This window comes from Calliphora vicina, chromosome 1, assembly GCF_958450345.1.
Source record: "Calliphora vicina chromosome 1, idCalVici1.1, whole genome shotgun sequence".
Lineage (NCBI taxonomy): Eukaryota > Metazoa > Arthropoda > Insecta > Diptera > Calliphoridae > Calliphora > Calliphora vicina.
This window is the reverse complement of record NC_088780.1, coordinates 18,490,512-18,512,210: the sequence shown is the minus strand read 5'-3', so window position 1 is coordinate 18,512,210 and position 21,699 is coordinate 18,490,512. Positions and strand designations below refer to the sequence as shown.

Genomic DNA, 21,699 nt, shown 5'->3' with positions numbered 1-21,699 from the left:
AGAATGTGGGATTTAGAAAACATTTTAGTGAAGTGATCCTCAAGTGACCTCAATTGAATGGATATATAAATCCATTGAACGAATGCTTTGGTGGCGAAGTGAAAATATAAGGATTTTCAATAGGACACCATCATGAACTCTGTTGTGCCGGAATGGCTTTTGTTTTCCACGGTAGAATCTTTTTGGCATCTGGCGATGGGCAGCTTCATGTCTCGAGGTAGCGGCCATTGAACGAATTGAAGTGGGCTTTTCAAGAGGACATTGACCACAAGCTTTATTTTTTGTGTAACCAGAAGGCATTAGGCAGTTGTTCCATCCTAAACCCTGTTGTGCCAGAACGGCACCGCTTTAGAATCTTCAGTATATTTAGCCTCTAAGTGCGACGTTCATATGATATCCAGCTGGGCTTCTCTATACCATTCGTTCCTGTCTTACATGTCTCGAGGTACTCACCAACTCAGGAATGTCAAAGTTTGGATGTGTAGTGGTGATGGGCAGCCTCTCTATACATCTCGATCCTGTCTTACATACCTCTAGGTAGCCATTGAACGAATTGAAGTAGGCTTTTTGTGTAACCAGTCGGCATTAGGCTGTTGCTCCATCCTGAACTCTGTTGTGTCAGAATGGCTTTTGTTTTCCGCGGTAGCATCTTTTCGGCATCTGGTGTTGGGATGCCGAAATACAATATCGTGCTGGGATTCTCTATACCTCTAGATCCTGTGATACATGTCTCGAGGTAGCTATCAACTCAGGAATGTCCAAGTTTGAATGTATAGTCCGATGATATACCAGAAGGAATTGATGTGTCAGCATGACTTTGTGTTCTTTGACTGATAGAACTGTTGTCTCCTCTAAGGGATATCCTGCATGGCTTCTCTATACATCTCGATCATGTCTTACATGCCAGCATTGAACTTGAGGTAGGCTTTGCTGGCGAATTGAAAATATAAGGATTTTCAAGAGGACACTGATCACAAGCTTTATTTCTTCAGAAGGCATTAAGCAGTTGCTTCATCCTGAACTCTGTTATGCCAGAATGGATCTGGATTAGGCAGCCTCATACGAGATTATTTTAAAGCTTTGAAGATTTCTTCACTGGATATCACTCAACAAATGTCACCTCACTCGTAGAAGTTAATAGTTTTGTAATTAGCTAACAAGGTTTTTCTTTATCCATAATCCAAGTGCTGCCGGTTAGCACAATTTTGTGTGTGATTACAGAGGTGCCTTCGTGACATTGTAAATTGCATGTTATCAATATGTTTGACTTGTGATTTAAACAAGCCACATGCAATACAGCCCGCGAAGCAATACAATTAATGCATGACTTCTGCATTAATTCATTACTATGTAATTTTTTGTTCTGGCGATCAGAGTTGGCAATTTTAGTCTCTGTTATAGGGGCACTTTGTTTTAGATCATCTAGATATTTGTTTGCGTCTACCTCCTTGAAATATGTGGGAATAATGTTCTTTGTGGAGATCGCCTCCAAAGTTGTTGTATATTTGGCCGCATTTTACAGTATTTGTCATATCTCTCATCAATACAATTTCTCTTCTCAATACTATGAGCTATTTATTTATTATATTCTTTTTTGATGTTTTTTTGGGGCTGAGATCGACGAAGCAAAGAAAGGAGGATGCATCAGCCTTCTTCTTTGGATATTTTAAGTAATTAGTTGACAGGGAAAACTCATGCTCAAAATGTTGATCGTTGCTTGAAATATTGATCGTTAAACGATTCTGTTTGTGATCAACTCAACTTAGTATGTTAATTTCGACACTCCTTGGCCTCTTTTGATATCAATACGCCCAAGAGAACTCTCGGTTTCCACAGTTATTTCATCTTTGGCATGTTAGGAACTTTATCCAAAACTTATTTAAAGTTGTGAAACGTTTGTTTTTGTGGTCGTGCAAGCCACATGCTCAATAGTTTGTCGCCGTTTACACATGCAGATTTTCCTCGCATGAAAGTTTACTTTATAGGCAAGAGAGGCAAGAGGAATAGAAACGGGTACACATTCTGATGTACTTGCAATTCGTTTTGTGTTTTCGTTCGTAATACTTACATACACACACATTAATGTGCAAACTGTCTGAAATAAAATCTTACAGTGTAAATGGGGACTTCGGATTGCTGCTGGATCCAAATTTAATCAAAACCAATTTATAAGATTTCGCCCACAGGAATCTTTTAAACCTGGTTTGGTAGTTCCTACTAATCTGAAGCAACAGTGTTGCCGGCGAAAACCTAAAAAAAAATACACGCTAAACACCGAATAGGCGACTTTGAAAGCTTGCAATAATCTTCTTTTTTGGAGAATTTTCATTGACTTAAAAGCTTAATGATGGGAATTAGCTTCATTATTTAGGAAATTATATATTTTATTAGTCCCTCCATTGACGGCTGTATATATTGTTACGTTTTAACCTTTTCAAAACGCTGGTTTATTTCCTTTAAATAAACCGGATACTTTTGATTGCAAATAAAAGCCGTTTAGTAGTTTGAAAATTGTAACAACTCTTTATTTAAAATGTACAACAACAACAACAGAATTAAATAGCCACTCAATGTTTTTTATACACTTTTATAAATTCTCAGAATTACAGACACAATTTATAATGTACACGAATTTACTTGAAAAACACAACACACTTTAAGGCACTCAGATGATGTTTATTCGAAAAGCGTCTCTGATCAACTCACTAACGACTGCAACCTCTGCCACTATTTATAACACTGCATTACCATCTAGAAAGCTCTTTAACTGTCAAAGTTCGAATATTCTAGATCATACGCCATCTGTGGTGTACTTTCTACAATGTTCTTTAACGGATTATTCGCAATCGAATACAGCGTTGCCAACTTACAATCAAATCAACTGAAAGCTTTTATTTAATAATGCCCACAGATATGTTACAGTTTGCTATTACAGCACTGTTATTTGAAAGCATTATGCTACTTTTAAATCAGCCCTTAAAAACGTTATATTTTAATTCAAGTACAATTTCGTAACAATATTGTCTTCGCAAAAGGCCAAATTTACAGTGACAAATGAAGTTATTTGTAATATTAGTAAAAGCATTTGAAATAGGATCATTAGTTCGCCGATACCGTGTACTATATATAAAGTGGGAAATAACACAAAACTGCTACCATAACAATAAACACCAGGTTTACAACAAAGTATTTCAATCTTTGTGCTTTTTAAAATTCCAACATTGACCACACCGAACGTAAGCATATATGTTTGTGCAAGTATGTATCTAAATGTATGATATTAACATATTTTGCGTGGAGGCGACCAAATGTCAAAACCACAAATATGTTTATGTCAATAAAAGGTAAAATCGCATATTTTCATTCATACGACATACAACAGAGTTTTTACAAATTACAGCGCAGCAGCAAACCAATAAATACAACAACAACAACAGAAAACTAAAGATGATGTACAAGAAGATGAACAAGGAGGAGGAGGAGGAAAAAAAGCTACAATACGGCATTTTAGACATAATGAATGGTTTCACTCATTAATTATAGACGATCGTTAGATTAACAACAATGACTATAAAAAAACAACAAACATATAGACAAACAGACAGACACAAACAAAAATATTTGCCAACCAACTACAACAACAATGTGAAACCCACAAAAACAAAGAAAACTTTTCTTAATTCAAACGAATGGATGCTGCTGATGATGAGCGCATCAATTGGTGTAAGAGGGCTGGATAAAAAGTTGGTTGAAAATAAGAGAGAAATACTTAATTTTGGGTTAAACTTTTTAATTTAATTAACCCTGCTAGGAATTTGTGTCACGCAATAGTCACATGGGAAAAGAGGACTAATCATTTGTCCAATTATGAGAGAGAACTAGAAAAGGACCCTCTTCTCGAAGAACCAATAATGGGAACAGTTCTGTAACGGTTTTCTAGGGAAGTTTTCTTCACTTCGTTTAATAATTCTGCAATTTCATGATGGCTTTAAAATAACACGATTTGTTAAACTCTTCCAAACACACATTTGTTTTCACAATGACCTTAAATCGACAGAAAACTACAACAGGGAACTAAAACTTGGAACGAATTACCGCATTCGTGATCGAATGATTTGAAATTATATTAATGTCATAATCTGAAATAAGAAAATACTATAAATTTCACTCGATATCGAGGTACCCTGGATATATGGATTTGGCAACAATTCGTAACTCAATTCATGATGTTTGGAAAGAAATTGACTGCACAAGTGTGTATCATCTACACCATTTTTCATTGAAATTGAGAAAATTCCAAATGAAATTGAGAAATTCAAAAAATTACAAATGAAATTGGGAAAATTCCAAGTGAAATTGGGAAAATTCTCAATAAAATTTAAAAAACTTTTATATAAATTATTTTAAATTAAAAAAAAACAAAATTAACGATTATATCAGATATGGAAAGATGTGGTGGCCTGGATAGATAAACCAATTTCAATTTATTTTGTCGTAGAAAACATGGTTGGTCTGGTGTTGGATCCCGAACAGTTCTTTCGATACCTACTTCCACCTGATAGGTGCGATTGGTACCGCTGGCATTATTCAAATTGATGCCGAAAGCGCAAACGAATGGGTCAAAAGAGTTTATAGCAAGAGTTGGGTAATCAGTTATCTGAACTCGTTCTGGTATGAGACAATGCTCCTTGCCACAGTCGTTTACGTGAAATTTTCGACAACTCTCCAGGAACAATTTTACGATTGAGTTCCTATTTACCAATGCTTAACCCTATTAAGATAATTTGGTCCAAAATCAAAAGTATTGTGAAGTCAAAAATGAATATACCAACCGTAAATCCTCCTAAAGTAGGAGAGCAGAGGATTTTATATATTCAAGAATTAATTAACGATTCCAAGTCCTGTATAACTACTGGATATTGCAGTAGAGCTATACAACATAATTCCACCAAATTTCAATTGAAAATTCTCAATTTCATTTGGAATTTTCCCAATTTGAAATGGAGTTTCTCAATTTTATTTGGAATTTTCTCAATTTAAAATGGAAATTCTCAATTTCATTTGGAATTTTCTCAATTTAAAATGGAAATTCTCAATTTCAATTGGAATTTTCTCAATTTAAAATGGAAATTCTCAATTTAATTTGGAATTTTCTCAAGACATAACAAACATATTATTTATCCAAATATGTTTGTTATGTCTTCAAAGCCTCATTGAAATAGCTTCAATGTTCAAAAATGTTTCCAAGTAATTATACCTCGCACATCCCAAATAAATGACCTTCAAAATCTTGTTGATTATCAGGCACTCTAATGCGGATTTCGGCGTCAATATGTCCAGAAATACCCATGATTTTGACAGCTCCTTGATCTTTGTTGGGTTTTAAGAAGTTCAAGTTCAATATTTCCATAGAAATCCTGAAGTTTGACAGTTCCTTGATCTATGGTGCGTTGTAAGAAGTTCACATTCCGATACTCTTTAAAACTATTAAACAATTTAGTAAGTTAATTGAAGCACTCCTTGGCCTTTAGGATTTTGAATGTGTCTTGATCTTTGATGTGTTGTGAGCAATTTAAGTTTAATATGTTTAGAGAAACCTAGAATTTTGAAAGTTTCTCAATTTTTGATGTGTTGTAAGAAGTTCAAGTTCAATGTGTCCAGAGATACCTAGGTTTTGACAAAACTTCTTTAAAGCTATTGAACGATTGTGACACTCATTGGTTGCTTTTGACATCGACGTAGGATTTGTGTGGCAGCATGCCGCGACATGGTGTAGTGGTTAAAATGCTTACCTATAAAACTCAGCACCCCAGGTTCGATCCCTGGCAGAGGACGAATAATTTAAATCATGGTTTTCGAGTTTTTAAAAATTAACCTCCCTCTAAACAATCCATCCAAGAAGCCCCCTGACCACTCCTACACCTGGAAAATAGGATAACATAACATCATGGAAAAAGAAAATGTCAGGCAGCCCGCCACCCCCTGGAAGAAAAAAGGTAGGAATCAAAGATCAGCAAGGTTCCCCAACACTACACCAAATACACAGAGGGCGTTGTTTCTAGGCAACGACAGATGGCAGCACCATTACCCTAGACCAGCTACAGCAGACCAATCATCTACTTAGCTGGAACAACAATTGATTAACTAAACTGGCACAAGGTAATAATAACAATCATTTGAATCCTTATGGCAACATCATACATGTATCCGAGGACTCGAAGATAGCAGACCAATCATCTACTTAGCTGGAACAACAACCGTTTAAGCTGATACAAATAATAACAATGGACAAATGGCAACATCGTACGATACTTCAATAATTAGGACAGTGCAATCTACATGGGAAATACGCGAAAAACAACTGCAACAATTCGTATAAGATGGAGATGCTTTGTGGAAGCCATGCCCCCAAGTGGGGTAATGGAGAAAAAAACACCTAGGATTTGTACAGTTCCTTGATCTTTGCTGTGTGGTTCAAGTCCAGAGAAACCCAGAATTTTGACAGTTCCTTAATCTATGATGTGTTGTAAGAAGTTCACGTACCGTACAAAATATTTGCTAAACTTCTTCAAAACTATTAAACAATTTAGATACTCCTTGGCCTCTTTTGGAATAAATACGCCTAAGATTTTGAAAATTTATTGATCTTTGGTGTCTAGTAAGAAGTTCAAGTTGAATTTTTCAAGAGAAACCCAGAATTTTGACTGTTACTTGATATCTGCGAGTTTTGTAAGATAACGGTTCCGTCCATCTTAACGAAATAGTTGCAAAACTTCTTGAAAACTGTTAAACAATTGTAGTTGTGGTCAACTCAATTTAGTAAGTTATTTTAGACTCTCCTTAGCCTATTTTGACTTCAATATGCTTAGGATTTTGACAATTCCTTGATCTTTGCTGTGTTTTAAAAAGTTCACATACAATATGTCCAGAGAAACCCACAAAGTATGAAGTTCTAGTTCAATATATCCATAGAAATCCAATATATCCAGAGAAACCGTGATCTTTGGTTTGTTGTGAAATATTTACGTTTCGTCCAGCTTTTCAAAATATATGCAAAACTTTGTAAGTTAATTTAGTCACTCCTTGACCACTTTGGACATCAATAAGCCTAGGAGTTTGACAGTTCCTAAATATTTGGTGAGTTGTAAGAACTTTAAGTTCAATATGTACAGAGAAAGCAGGATTTTGAAGGTTCCTTGATCTGAGGTTTGTTGGAAGAAGCAGATCAACGAAATATATCCAAAACTTCATGTTGAAAAATTGTGTTTAAATTTAGACACTCCTAGGCATCTTTTGACATCAATATGTCCAGGAGAACTCATGGTGTCGATTGTTCCTAGATCGTTGGCAAGTTGTAAAAGTCCATTGTTAAGAAATAGATCCTAAACTTCTTTAAAGTAGTTAAACGATTGTATTTAAGGTGGAGTTGAGGCAAATGAGCCATTAATTAGAGGATATCCCCAATTTTCGTGTGGTTAGACACTCCTTGGCAGCTTTTGATATCAATTGTCAAGGAGAACTCATGGTGTCGATCGTTCCTACATCGTTGGCATGTTGTAAAAGTCCATTGTTAAGAAATAGATCCTAAACTTCTTCAAAGTAGTTAAACGATTGTATTTAAGGTGGAATTGAGACAAATGAGCCATTAATTAGACGATATCCCCAATTTTCGTGTGGTTAGACACTCCTTGGTAGCTTTTGACATCAATATGTCCAGGAGAACTCATGGTGTTAATCATTCCTAGATCGTTGGCAAGTTGTAAAAGTCCATTGTTATGAAATAGATCCTAAACTTCTTCATAGTAGTTAAACGATTGTATTTAAGATGGAATTAAGGCAAATGAGCCATTAATTAGAGGATATCCCCATTTTTGGTGTGGTTAGACACTCCTTGGCAGCTTTTGACATCATTATGTCCAGGAGAACTCATGGTGTCGATCGTTTCTAGATCGTTGGCAAGTTGTTAAAGTCCATTGTTAAGAAATAGATCCTAAACTTCTTCAAAGTAGTTAAACGATTATATTTAAGGTGGAATTGAGGCAAATGAGCCATTTATTAGAGGATATCCCCAATTTTCGTGTGGTTAGACACTTCTTGGCAGCTTTTGACATCAATATGTCCAGGAGAACTCATGGTGTCGATCGTTTCTAGATCATTGGCAAGTTGTAAAAGTCCATTGTTAAGAAATAGATCCTAAACTTCTTCAAAGTAGTTAAACGATTGTATTTAAGGTGGAATTAAGGCAAGTTAGTCATTAATTAGAGGATATCCCCAATTTTCGTGTGGTTAGACACTCCTAGGCATCCTTTGACATCAATATGTCCAGGAGAACTCATGGTGTCGATAGTTCCTACATCGTTGGCAAGTTGTAAAAGTCCATTGTTAAGAAATAGATCCTAAACTTCTTCATAGTAGTTAAACGATTGTATTTAAAGTGGAATTTAGGCAAATTAGTCATTAATTAGAGGATATCCTCAATTTTCGTGTGGGATATTTGCAATTCAACATCATTTTGGTGAATAAAGACAACTTGGCAACTTATTAATTTTGTTAATCTTTTCTCTAGATGCTAGCTCAGTTGGTGGCTCCAGAAAACGTATCTTTTGAAAGACCTCTACAGATTTCCCTCGTATTAAATACATATATATATGTATATGAGTACTATATGAATTTGCAACAAAACCAATAACAACAGCAACTGCAAAATTGAAACACAGATATAAACAAACAACAATCTTGAACAGAGCAACAACAAATCAGTTTATAAAAAAAGGAAACACCGACGCCATAAGATCACTCAGACAATGAACAAAAAATTTTGCAAAAATAAAAAAAAAACAAGCTGACAAAATATTGTTCGCCTCAAACAAATAGTAATAAATACGACTATAAGGAAAACTCTTAAAGAAAAAGAGTAGTACTAACTGCTCTCTGGCTGCTCATGGAGTGCGGGTACTCGTACAAGTACCAGTACATCTTACTCGCATTATTTGCCTTAATAAATTGTTGTTGTTGTAGTGTAGTGTATGTTTGTATGTATGATGTTTTTAAAGTATCTTATTGTTGGTGTTATATGAGCCGCACACATCACTTAAACAAGTTTAAAAAACAACTTGTGCCGGATGACATCACTAGCGAAAAAAATAACAAAAATTTTGTTTTTTTCTTTACGTAGAAAATACAAACAAACCCATACAAATGGATGGCAGCAAAAAAAAATATATATATTCAAGCAATACCAATAAACCAATAGAGCTGTTTATCTTATACACCTTTGCAAAAGTTACACACACTTCTGCAATGATAATGTCTTAACTTTGGCTGGGAGCATTGAGAATCAGACGGCTCTCATAATCTAGTGGCTCTCTATGTGAGTGAGTTGGGCCCCTACTCAATTTGAAATGTTTACAATATCATCGTAAAGAGAATGATATCAATAAAGGCGTATTGTGCCAGAAGGGTTGTGTTATTGGGGGAGAGAGGGATATATAGTTCCCCTAGAAATATTTTAAAATATGGAAAGCTCACTGGTGGCATTACATTGGGTTCAAATCCAATATATTCAATATGCCTTTATTGAAATCATTCTCTTTATTGAAAACTTTTCAAATATATCACAACATCCATACCTAAAATAGGACAGCAATCGAAACAATGCGGTCCGCTGCGGTTCCATTGCAGTATTCCATAGGAGCCGCAATATGTTGAAAAATCACAACATATCAGAATTGAGAAATCAATCGAAGCGAAACAGTCCTTGGGTAGCTAAGCAAAAATACTGTATTTCAGTATATAAATAGTCGTTTATTTATATTCTTCAGATGTAGCTCCTTACGATTTATTCCAGAACAATTGATTGGTTTTGTCACAAAAATTCGTATCACATTATTTTGATCATTGAGATGGTAAACATTAAACTCTCATGATCATTTGAAGGTGACTTTGTTGAATATTAGAATAAGCTTATTTCCTAAAGTTAAGAATACATATCTTAGGTAGAAAAAGAACTTCCAGCTGTTGCAGTATTGGGTAAATTGACTATATTTGGTCCTTTTAAGTTATCAACAATAACAAAACACCTAATTGGCTGTTGCTGAATTTCCTTCGGAAATAGTCGATGTGTTGAAACTGTTTTGATGAGCTTCCGATGTGAAGATTCATTGGTCATGGAAATGGTATATTCCCTGATGGAGCCTGAAACAAAACTCTAGATCTAAATTCGATCAATATATCCCAAGAAATGAATAGATATTGACTATGCAGTTGATAGATAGATTTGAAGGGGTACACTTCCATTTTGACCTGTAGTCTAGGACAGTTACACAGAATATGTTCCACTGTTTCTAGTTCCTCAATATCCTCGCACAACCTACAGAAGTCCTTCTAATTATCGGCTCTTTTGGATTCCCTTGTCCTCGTCGGTGGGAGGTGATCCCTCTGCCTTCTAACTGTTAGTAGATATCACAGTGATATCTAGCTCCTCGTCAGAGAGCAGAGTCAACTCCTCGAACCATAGAGAATAGACATAGAGCGGAAACTCTCCTGTTAAAGACCTAACTCAGTTGTCAGAAACCTAAGTAGTGAGAATGTATTAGTAGAAAAAACTATGTGAAAACAAAAACAACACTCGTATGTGTGATTATTTTGAGTTATTTTTTTGTTTGAGTTTTTTTCTAGTTTCCGCTCTATGTTTCTCTATGCCTCGAACTTTTGAATGACACTCGATTCACCAATAGAGTCACTCGACAATCTCAGAAGTCCGTCCACATCCAGAACCCTAATCTATCCATCATGCTCCATTATCCTGGCATGAACCTTCGTTACCACAATAAGATCCAGAACCATTAAATGTGTGAAAGAGAGCTCTCGGTGTAGCCAATTCATACTTTTTATTTCCAAAAATAATCAAAACACTCAGTGTTCTCCGAATTTCTCTCTGGAAAGCTGTAAGACCTGTCTACTTTGGCACAGACTGCATTCTCGAAAATGTGTGACAGTTTTCAAACCATCCATATAATATTATAATCTTAGTAAAACCAACTTTCTTCCTAATTCTCCTATCAGAAATGCTGACTTTCTTCATTACCATTTATTAATATAATTTCCTTATTAAACCTCTTCCTATGACAAGGAGAAGTAATGAAAATGGAATTAACTAAATTTTAAAAATTCTTAAACAAAGTTGCAGGATATTTCCTAACCACAAATTGTATATCGCTAGCTGACGTACTTTAATCAAAGGAAGCAAGATGAGCATAAAAGATTGGATGGTATGGCTAAAAAAGAAGATTGGGTTTGTTGCTTCAAAAAGAGAAGAAGTAGTTCAAGCAAGAGTCAACTGAGCAGGCAACTCCAAAATCATTATCAAAGGGAAATTGTCAATGGACTTATCTAAGTGAGAGGATCCCAAGACAACAACACAAATAAAACTAAACATGAAACTTTATTTTAATGCGAAGTCATGTACTCAAAATGTACTATATTAGAAAGACGGAAATTCAAATTGTCAGGCTACCTAACTATACATTGTAAAACATGAAGATTTTAACCCAAAAAATATGTTGAAACACGGATCTTAAATCCGCTAGGGAAAGAGAAGGATGCCTGAAATAATCCCATTTAATGCAAACATCTTTAAAGGACTCTTTGAACAAAGACAGTCACAAGCAAGATAACAATAAACCCTGAATCAATGACAGATTTATAAACTCGGTCCAAATTATATGTTGGAGCATGCTGTGGAGATGACAAACGAATACTCTATATGATTTTCGAAACGTCTAGTTCCATGTTACTCCTTCAGTTATTATAAGGAGCATAGGGCCACAACAAAAGATTTCCTGTCGTTTCTGTTTGATGCTGAGTTCCTAATTTTATGCCAGCCTTTTTCCTGCTCGCGAAGCCTAACTAACTATCTTCGCCAAGTGTGGGCAGGCCGTCCTCTCCTTCTGCTACCTTGCGAATTCCAGTCAACAACATTACGGGTTACATCCAATCCATTGCCATTTCTTTCTCAAAACTTCGGAATGTATTTGGCTTTGATGTGTGACTCTAGAGAGGTATGTGTTCGATATCTTGTTGGACCAGTAGATTTTTAATATTCTTCTTGGGCATTTGTTGGTGAAAACTTTTAAAGTGTTTACGTCTCTAGCAGCCATATTCCACGTTCCACAGCCATAGAGGAGCACAGACTTAACCCACAAATTGAAAATTATTTCCTAGTGTGGGTGGAGATTGATGGTGATTTCCACACTGTGTTTAGTTGGCCGAAAGCTTGACGAGCTCTCATGGTGCGATTTGAGACATCATCAGAAGAGCTTTCAGTCGATGTTATGATGCTACCCGAGTAGCAAAAGAGGTGCAATTTTAGGTGGATGTTTTGGATAGCGAATGACCGGTTGGATGTTGCATTTATTCGCATTACCTTTGTCTTATTTATATTTATTCTGAGTCCTGCATTTGAGGCTTCTGTGTCTACCATTTGAAGGCTTTGCACAATGTCAGAGTGACTGTGTGTTAGAAGGCATATGTCGTCGGCATAGTCAAGATCGGTCAGGTGGCCGCTTAAACCCCATGTAATGCCTCTGTTGTTGCTAGTGGCATTTCTCATGACAATGTTAGTAAAGGCGACAAGATGAAGCCTTGTCGTACACCAGCTTTAATAGAAACCTTATCGCTATCTGAGTTTTATTGAAGTATACGACAATTTTCGTTTCTCTATAGCTCTTGGATAATCCCTATTATTTTCCTAGTTACGCCTTTACATGTGAGTGCTTTCCAAATGGTAAGTGTGGACAAGTGTGTCGAAAGATTTTTCAAAGTCGATGAAGACCAGATATAGGGGGGATCTGCTTTTCATTGATTCCTCAATTATTATGCGAAGGCTGATTATGTGGTCTACACAGGATTTTTGAGCTTTGAATCTAGCCTGTTCGCAAACGAAACTCTTTGTCGAGGAAGTTAGCAAGTCTCATATTGATAATGTTTGCGATTACTTTGTTTATCATGCTTAGTTTTTGCACTCCTTGCGATCACCTTTCTTAGGAATGATCAAACCCTCTTTCCGTTCGTCGGAAAGTTCCTTAATATTCCAAAAGTCTTTGCACCATAATCTGATGCAGGAAGGCACTTGTTTGGGAGTCTGCTCATACGAATTGAAGCACTGAAATGTTTAAGGTGCAGCCTGTAATATTTTATGGCTGTTCTGTTGCGATACCGAATCTTTAACAGGCGAATAATCCACACAAAATATGTTCTACCCACTACATCCACTTCCATACAGGTCAACTTTAAGGTTACGCAAGTGGACATTACCCTAACTAATAACATACGCTAGAAGTCTGCAAACACTACACAGCCGATATTATATAAATTTGTGCCATAGATCCCGATCATCATCTTTGTGGACATGCAGGAGTATGTATGATAATGATACTCCTGCCGTTAAGAAATCCATTTTCATCTTTGTTGTTCCACGTTTGGCCAGCTCAAAGGATTACCAGTGTCATATATTGATTTGGTCATAAAACAACCTATTTCCGCTATTGTATCGTTTGTTAACAAAACACTTCAATGTTTAAGTTCAGATTGAAATATGATTAGACAGTTTCAAGGTCAGCTTTACAGTTTTAAAAACCAAATGTCAGAGAAGCTTTCTGTAAACTATTCAAGGAGATTATGAATATAGTTTTGAATCAGAGGTCTATCAGTTAAATTGGCTTTCCCATTAGCATTGCTTATTACATAGTAAAGCCCTAGAACATTATAATCTAATTGGAATTTAAAGAAATAATTTGCTCCCCAATAGCTACATCACTGTTTCTTTATGTATTTGTGAGATACAAATAACACATCTATTTAGACCGACACTCTCAAAACACAGATACCCTCACTCCCAAATGGTTGCTTGTGCTCACTGCTCACTGCCATGTAAATAAATTGTTTCTACTCACCAATTTAGATTTGGCTAAATGAATGAATAGCAAGCAAAGCACAGCACAGATACAGATACGTGTTTGTTGATAGATAGAGATACACCTAAATATTAATATATACGTGCATGCATACATACATACATACGTATCGATATGACACTTATGAACTGAAAGTTGTTGGAGAATTGAGCAGCATATGGCAGGCAGTCTTGAAAATATTCGCGAACTATGCGGTCGCATTACGATGATTTCGCTGCTGGCGAAACAAATAAATTGAGTAGTAGTTTTGCTACAACAAATTATAACAATAATAGTGTTAGTCTAAATAACAATAATAATAATAGTAATAGTAACAACAATAATAGTAATGGTGCGATACCATATCACGCCCGTGAAAATTCGCTGCCATTCAGTTACGGACAGATTAGTAAAACATCAACGCCATTGAGGCCAACACATACAAACGCTACATTGTCGTCGTCGTCGTTGACGTCTACGGTATCACGTAATTATTCTAACAATAATAATAAAAACGGTAACGAATATGATTTCGATTTTGATTTCGATTTTGGTTTAAACTCTACAGGTCGTTCGCATACAGCACTCGGTTTGGATTACGGTTACGGTAAAACCACAAATAATCAGAATAGTGTTTTAAATGGGAGTGGTGGTGGTGGTGTTGGTGGTGTCAAAGATGTCAATTTTAATCTATTGACACACAATGATCGCGATCGTGAACGTAATAATTTTTACGCTGGTTTAAATAGTGACAAATATTTGAATGAAACTTGTTCACAAACAGTGAAATATAATAATCAAAGTTATAATAATAATAATTGTAACAATAATAACAGTGGTTTGAATAATAGTTTTAATAATTTAATAAAAACGGTGGATGAAACAGATGCCAGCATGATCAAATCCCAACCACGTCTTACTAGTCCTTTGCTGGTGCGTAAAACTCTTAGTAATGGCAGCAACAACAACAGTAGATCACCTACGCGTTCCACAACCAACACTATTGCAAATACCTACCACTACAATTTTGGTAATGGCAACAATAGCAACAACAGCAACAAGAACGGCAGCTTTATTGGAGACAACAACTTTGACAAGTTTGGCGTAAATGGCAATATCAACAGTAACAACGATAACTATGGCCACAAAACAATGTACGGCAGTGGTATTGGAACTGGTGGTGTTGGTGGTGACACACTAACAACAAAAACACCAGCTCGACATGATTTTGATGAATTGCTACGTGAGCGTCGTGAGAAGGTTTTCAACGAATATCGCACCACTTCAACAACAACATATGATCTGGGCAGCTCACCAAAGGCCTCACCAGTGCCACCGCCCAGACGTATTTCCCACGGCGTCGTACAGTTGCCCTCAACATTACCGCCTGCCCTCAGCTCTCAGAAGTCGTCGTCATTGTATCCTCCACAAATACCCAATCGTAGTCAGAGTCAAAATAGCAAATACAATTACGATATTGAATTCAATCTAAATGTGAACGATCGCTATTATGAACGCGATGAGGTTGATAATGTTGATTTAATGCGGCGACGCACCAATACCATAGATAGTGCACCGCAACGTCAGCTGCAACAGCAACAGCAACCACAGCATTATGTGCAACAGCAGAAACAGCAGTTGTATCAAACGCGCGACATTCCATTGGCGTCACCGTATGTAGAACGTAATTATCACACAATTAGTTCATCATCAGCATCGTCCACACATGCCAAGAACAGTAACAGCAACAACTACAACAGAGAAACTTTAAGTCCAACCTCAATGCTTGACATTTATTCAACGCCTTATGATGAGCGCAGTGGTGCCACAAACAAGCAACGTTCAAATACGATGACGATGATGACGATGCAGCCTTTGGAGGCCACCACAGCAACATCAAAATCAACAACAACATCAACTTTACAACGTACACAGCGTTCAACTGACTATGCCACATATGGCAATGGCAACTTGTATGGTCATGAGCACACCAATCTTGGTCAAACAATGACGGATAGAGAATCGTCACCTATTTATGCCACCAGCACGAAAAAGGTAACATCATCATCTCTAGCTACAGCTGCTGCATCGGCACCAGCAACGCCATCATATCGCCACAACAACAACAATAATAATGCAACAATTTCTGCAACTTCAACCACAACTATGAGTGTGGCGGATTATCCCTCACCAACCTCACAACGCCCCGAAACACCAGCATTTCCTGTTACGCCGCGTACACCATTTGCTGGCGGCAGCAATGGCTATGCCGCCTCACAAACCAACACACTTAACACTAAACAAATAAATGGCAGCTATCAGCAACATCATTATCTGCAACAGCAGCAGACGCAGCAACTCCAGCAACAACAACAACATTATCAGCCCGCTGTAGAGCACAACTACTCGACGGAAACAATCTATGGCACCAACTATAGACCGCGCCTTAATTCTAGTCTATCTATGGCCAACAGTGAGCCACAAGAGGTGGCTGCTCATTTAGTGAAATTTGCTAAAGATTCTTCGAAATTCTGGTACAAACCAAACTTGTCACGCGACGAAGCCATTTCTCTGCTAATCAATGCTAATCCCGGCACTTTTGTTGTTCGCGATTCAACCACCTATAAAAATGCCTATGGTTTGGTATTGCGTGTTTCGCAGCCGCCACCCGGTTCGACCGCCACCGGCAAACCCGATGAATTGGTCAGACACTTCCTCATCGAACCCACTACACGGGGTGTACGCCTAAAGGGTTGTGCCAACGAACCCGTCTTCACTTCCCTCTCGGCCTTGGTCTATGAACACTCCATAAACCAGCTGGCCTTGCCCTGTCTGTTGCATATACCCGAACGTGATCTAGTGCCACCACTAGTCGAGCATACACCAGCCCAAAAACAACTCTTAACCCAAGGTGCAGCCTGCAATGTTCTATGGCTGTTCTCTTGCGATACCGAATCTCTAACGGGCGAAGAAGCCATACGCAAAGCCATACGCCAAATGTATGCTCTAGCCTCGCCACCCACTCCCACAGAGGTCCACTTTAAGGTCACCCAACAAGGCATTACCCTAACCGATAACACACGCAAGAAGTTCTTCCGCAAACACTATACAGCCGATATTATATCATTTTGTGCCATCGATCCCGATCATCGTCTGTGGACCATGCAGGAGCATGGCAACGATAATACCACCGTGGTCGGGGCTTTGAAGAAAACCATTTTCGCCTTTGTGGCTCGTAGTTCGCCCAGCTCGAAGGATAACCAGTGTCATATATTCTGTGATTTGGCCATAAATCAACCTGCCTCGGCTATTGTCTCGTTTGTCAACAAAACTCTGCCCACAGAGAAGCAAAAGAACTATGTTCTCTGAGAAGAGGATGTGCTAGATTTCATAAAAATTGGTAATAGGAATCGTTTAAAAAAAGTAGGGCAGCAGGAAATAGAGGAAGTTGGTAAAGAAAAAGAAAAATCAAAGAAAACGGCGGCGATGACGTTGAAAAAGAAGCATGTAACCTTTAAATTATAAAAAAAAAACTAAATTTAAAAATTTTGACAAATTCTTGATATCGCGGAATTAATATGGATATGAAATCCTGCTAGCAGTTCGGCATTAATTTAGGTTTTTTAGTTAACTAGCAGTTTTTAAAAGTAATAACCCCCAGTAACACGAAGTCTGGTTATGTGTTAACTAATAGTTATACTGACAGTTTTCATACAAAAATAATTTTAACCGACAGTATAACTATTAATTAACGCTTAACCAGGTTTCGTGTTAATGGGGGTAACTGTGATTAATTTTTTATTCTAAACGGGATTTAGTGTAATTGCAATTAAGGGCTTTTAAAGTTTCAATTAATATATTTTTTATATTTCTATTTAATATTCTGTAGTAGTATTTGTGTAGTGTCTCACCTTTGAAAAATTAATCTAATACTCGTCGTATTCATGTTAAATATTCTGCATGTTCGGCTGTCATTGAATTTTAATTTAACTAAATTCTAATTTTAGTTTATTCAATGATCAAACTTGGGTTTTTCCTGTAATTAAGCTTCCCATATTTTCTTATAATATTTGCATACAACAAATTTGCACAGAAAAACTAACAATTTAATTGACAAAAGTTATTCATTAACAAGTCCTATTTTCTTTAAATTTTGAGTTCAAATATATTTGTTTTGTCCTAATAAACGATTGAAACTTATTTGTGGAAAAATACTTATGACTCAATAGTTTTATAGCACAAATAATAGTATTATTGTATAGAAAGTAAATGGATTTAGAATTAAGATTTATTAAAGTTTTGAAATTGACTTTTCCCCACTTATATTTCAAGTTCGAATGTCAAATAAACAGTAAATAACTGTAATATAAATGGAGTGAATTTTTTACCAGAACGAAAATCATTTTAAAGCGATGGATAACTATGTAATACGCGTTTCGGAATGATCCTTACAAATAAATTTATTCCGAATATTTTTTCAATATTTCGATCTATTTTTAGTATTTGTTTGGCTTTGATTTCAAAGAAAACCTGGAAATGATTCAACATTTAAAGTCAATTGAAGCGAATTTTAAAAAACTTCAATAATATTTCGAAGATATAAAAATGATGATAAAAATATTGAAAATTTTAATTGAAAGAAGTTTTTTTAAATTTTATGAATCAAAAGTAAAGAAATTTTAAGTTTTTTTAAGCGAATTTAAAAAAGATTCTGAAAAATATTTCGAAGTGTTGAAAGCATCATATAAAAAACAGAGATTTTTTTCTCAAAATATTAGAAATTTGAAATTCTGAATTTAATAGATTATGACAGACAAAAAAATAATTAATAATATTTAAAAATATTGAAAAGAAAATATAAGATTTATTGAAAAAAATTTGAAAATTTTATACAAAAATAAGATAATTTTTAAACCCAGCCAAATTTCAATTTTCAATGAGAACCAAAAGATTTGTCAAAGATTTAAAATTTTACAAAATTTCGAATTTTATTAAAATGCATTAATATTCAACAACAATTCTGTGCGACAACCAATTTTGTTTCTAAATCGGAAAATTTTGATTCCGTTTTCTATGAGTTTATAATTTTTTTTATTTAAAATTCCTTAAAGAGTTGAATTTGAGCTACAACACTTCACATATTCAAAATTTTCAACCATAAATCATGTGACAGCTAATAAAATGGTAAACGTCTAGTAAAATACATCCATTTTATTATTTCCAAAATTTCGTTGCTGAATTGAAAAATTTTGGTTCCGTTTTTTATAAATTTATAATTTTTTTATTCCTTAAAGAGCTGAATGTGAGCCACAACACTTCACAGAATCAAAAATTTCAACCATAAATCATATGACAGCTAATCAAGGGCGGAGTAATAGAAACGGACTTAAGCTATTTATTCAAAGACACCCATTTTATTATTTCCAACAATTTTGTTGCTTAATCGGAATATTTTGGATCCGTTTTCTATAAATTGATAATCTTTTTATTCCTTCACAGAATCAAAATTGCCAACCATAAATCATGTGGCAGCTATTAAAATGGCGGCGTATAAAAACAGCGTTGCCAATTTGAAGTTGTATTATTACCAAAAATTAAGAGTTTTTCTTTAAAATGTTATAAAACTTGTTAAATTTTGAGTAGATTTTAAGACACATAAATAAGTTTGATTAATCGAGATTTAAGTTAAATTTTTTCGAATTGGTAATTCGGAATTTTTCAATAAATCCCAATAGATTTTAATAAGTGTTTGAATTGTAAGAAAAATTTTACAAATGTCTTAAAAAAAACTTAAACTTTAAGAATTTTAAAATCTCAGAAAAATTGTTTAGATTTTTCTATTACTTTTAGTTAGTGTTCAAACTTTGTTATCAAAATTAAATTAAATTGAAATCAGAAATTTTAAATTTCTGTTAAAATTAAAATGATGATTAGTATTTCACATTCTTCAAATTTCTTTTACTTTGTTTGTTATTGTATGCAAATTAAATTAAGGAAGCTTTAAACACTAAATTATGAGGGAATTTAAATTTATATTAAAAACAAACAAAACAAAAACATTTAAACGAGAAAGTTTTTTTTTTTGTTAGCGCTTTGTTTGCTTTAGCTAGGTATAATTGACGTCATCGCCGGCCGACCCCATTGTAGTTTTGCCTCTTGAGTTAATTACAAAGATGAACAAATAAACAAATAAAAATAAAAAAATAGTTGTAGTAGTGAGTAAGCAAGAAGAAAAGTGTTTTAGAAATTAAAATGGTCTTTGTTTTATTATTATTATAATTTTTACGATTTTTAGCTATAAATTTTAACAACAAAACTAAAATATTTGCAAACAATTACAATGTCAGGTTTTAACATACAAACACACACACGCACACATATATATTTAGCACAGACAGACGTTACGTCGCGTTGCCATATTGTAAACTCTCTATAAATAATAATAACTGTTCAATCACATTGACAGCAACAACAACAATAATAATAATAATAACAGAAATAAACTTTACTCTCGTATTTACCTTTGTTGTTTTGTTTTTGCTTTGGCAGAAGCTAATTTACACATGTATGGCTTTTAATTTTAGGTATTTCGTATTTTTATTATTATTATTTTGTTTATAGTAATTTTCACCTGATAACAAATCAATTTGTTTAAACTTTAAACTATTTGTGTTATTTTTTGTTGTTTTGCTTTGCTTGTTTTTATGTGTATGAACAAAATACAAAAAGTAATAATCGTAAATTCTCCCGTTCGTTTATAAATTCAATAATGTTTGAAGTATGAGTCATTTTTATTAATGATTTAATCAATTATATATTTCTTTTTCTATAACTAACTAACTTTACACACACCTTTGTATAAATTAATATATATTTAAAAGTATCTATAAAACCATTAATATTATAACAATATTTTTTTTTTATAAATTTTAATAGTTTTAAGGTGCAAAGGAAGTTCAAGGTCAGTTAAAGTATTTTTGAATTTAATAATGGTTTAAAATAGAAAAGCCGTTACATTTCTTTGTTTGCTTATATTTTAAATGATTTTTTATGTTGTTTATTTTTCATTTTTTAACCTTAAGTTTGTTTTTCTTTTCTATATTTTTTTTTAACAAAAATATATACAAATGTATTTTAATGTATTTGAGAAGAAAAAATATACACATTTAACTGATCTTGAGCGTGAGCAAAAATCTTTTTTTAAGCATTATTAAATACACACTAATCTACATATATTCAACAAAAAACACACACGCGCGCATATTTATAATATTTAGTATAGTGAGCGACATAAAAAATAAAACGCCGACCCAAAATATAAATTTGGTAATAAAAAAACAAACAAAAAAATAATAAAACTTGTATCGATAAAAATGTAAATAAAACAAAATTCTTTCATTACTTGGCTACGACAATATTGTCAAATTGTTAATTTGTAAAAAGAAACTGGTGGGTATACGACTAATATTGAAACATATGAATTGAAATCTCAGTAAGGTGGAGGTGTCCACCTTAAAAAAAACATGTAAACTGCCCACATAGTTTTAGTTAATGCAATTAAATGCTCTAATTTAGGTTTTAATTAGCATTTCCTTACTATCTGTAGCTACCTGTTACTTCAGCGCCCAGTCCAGCCAAAAAAGTTTGAAGACCAAGAATTGAAGGCATTAAGCTTATTGTCAAACTCAACAAGAGCTTGCAAAATCATTTGGAGCTACTTAAGCAGCTATTTTAAGACGTTAGTAAG

The 21,699-nt window shown here is 34.7% G+C and overlaps 1 protein-coding gene across 1 annotated transcript; it reads left to right on the top strand.

The window, feature by feature from the left end:
- Window positions 1-14,152: 14,152 nt before the first annotated feature.
- Window positions 14,153-21,342, top strand: by (blistery). The gene is made up of 2 exons (XM_065512360.1): window positions 14,153-14,439; window positions 14,521-21,342. The coding sequence occupies exons 1-2, from the start codon at window positions 14,163-14,165 to the stop codon at window positions 17,319-17,321; spliced, it is 3,078 nt and encodes a 1,025-aa protein (XP_065368432.1). The 5' UTR covers window positions 14,153-14,162; the 3' UTR covers window positions 17,322-21,342.
- The last annotated feature ends 357 nt before the right edge of the window (window positions 21,343-21,699 follow it).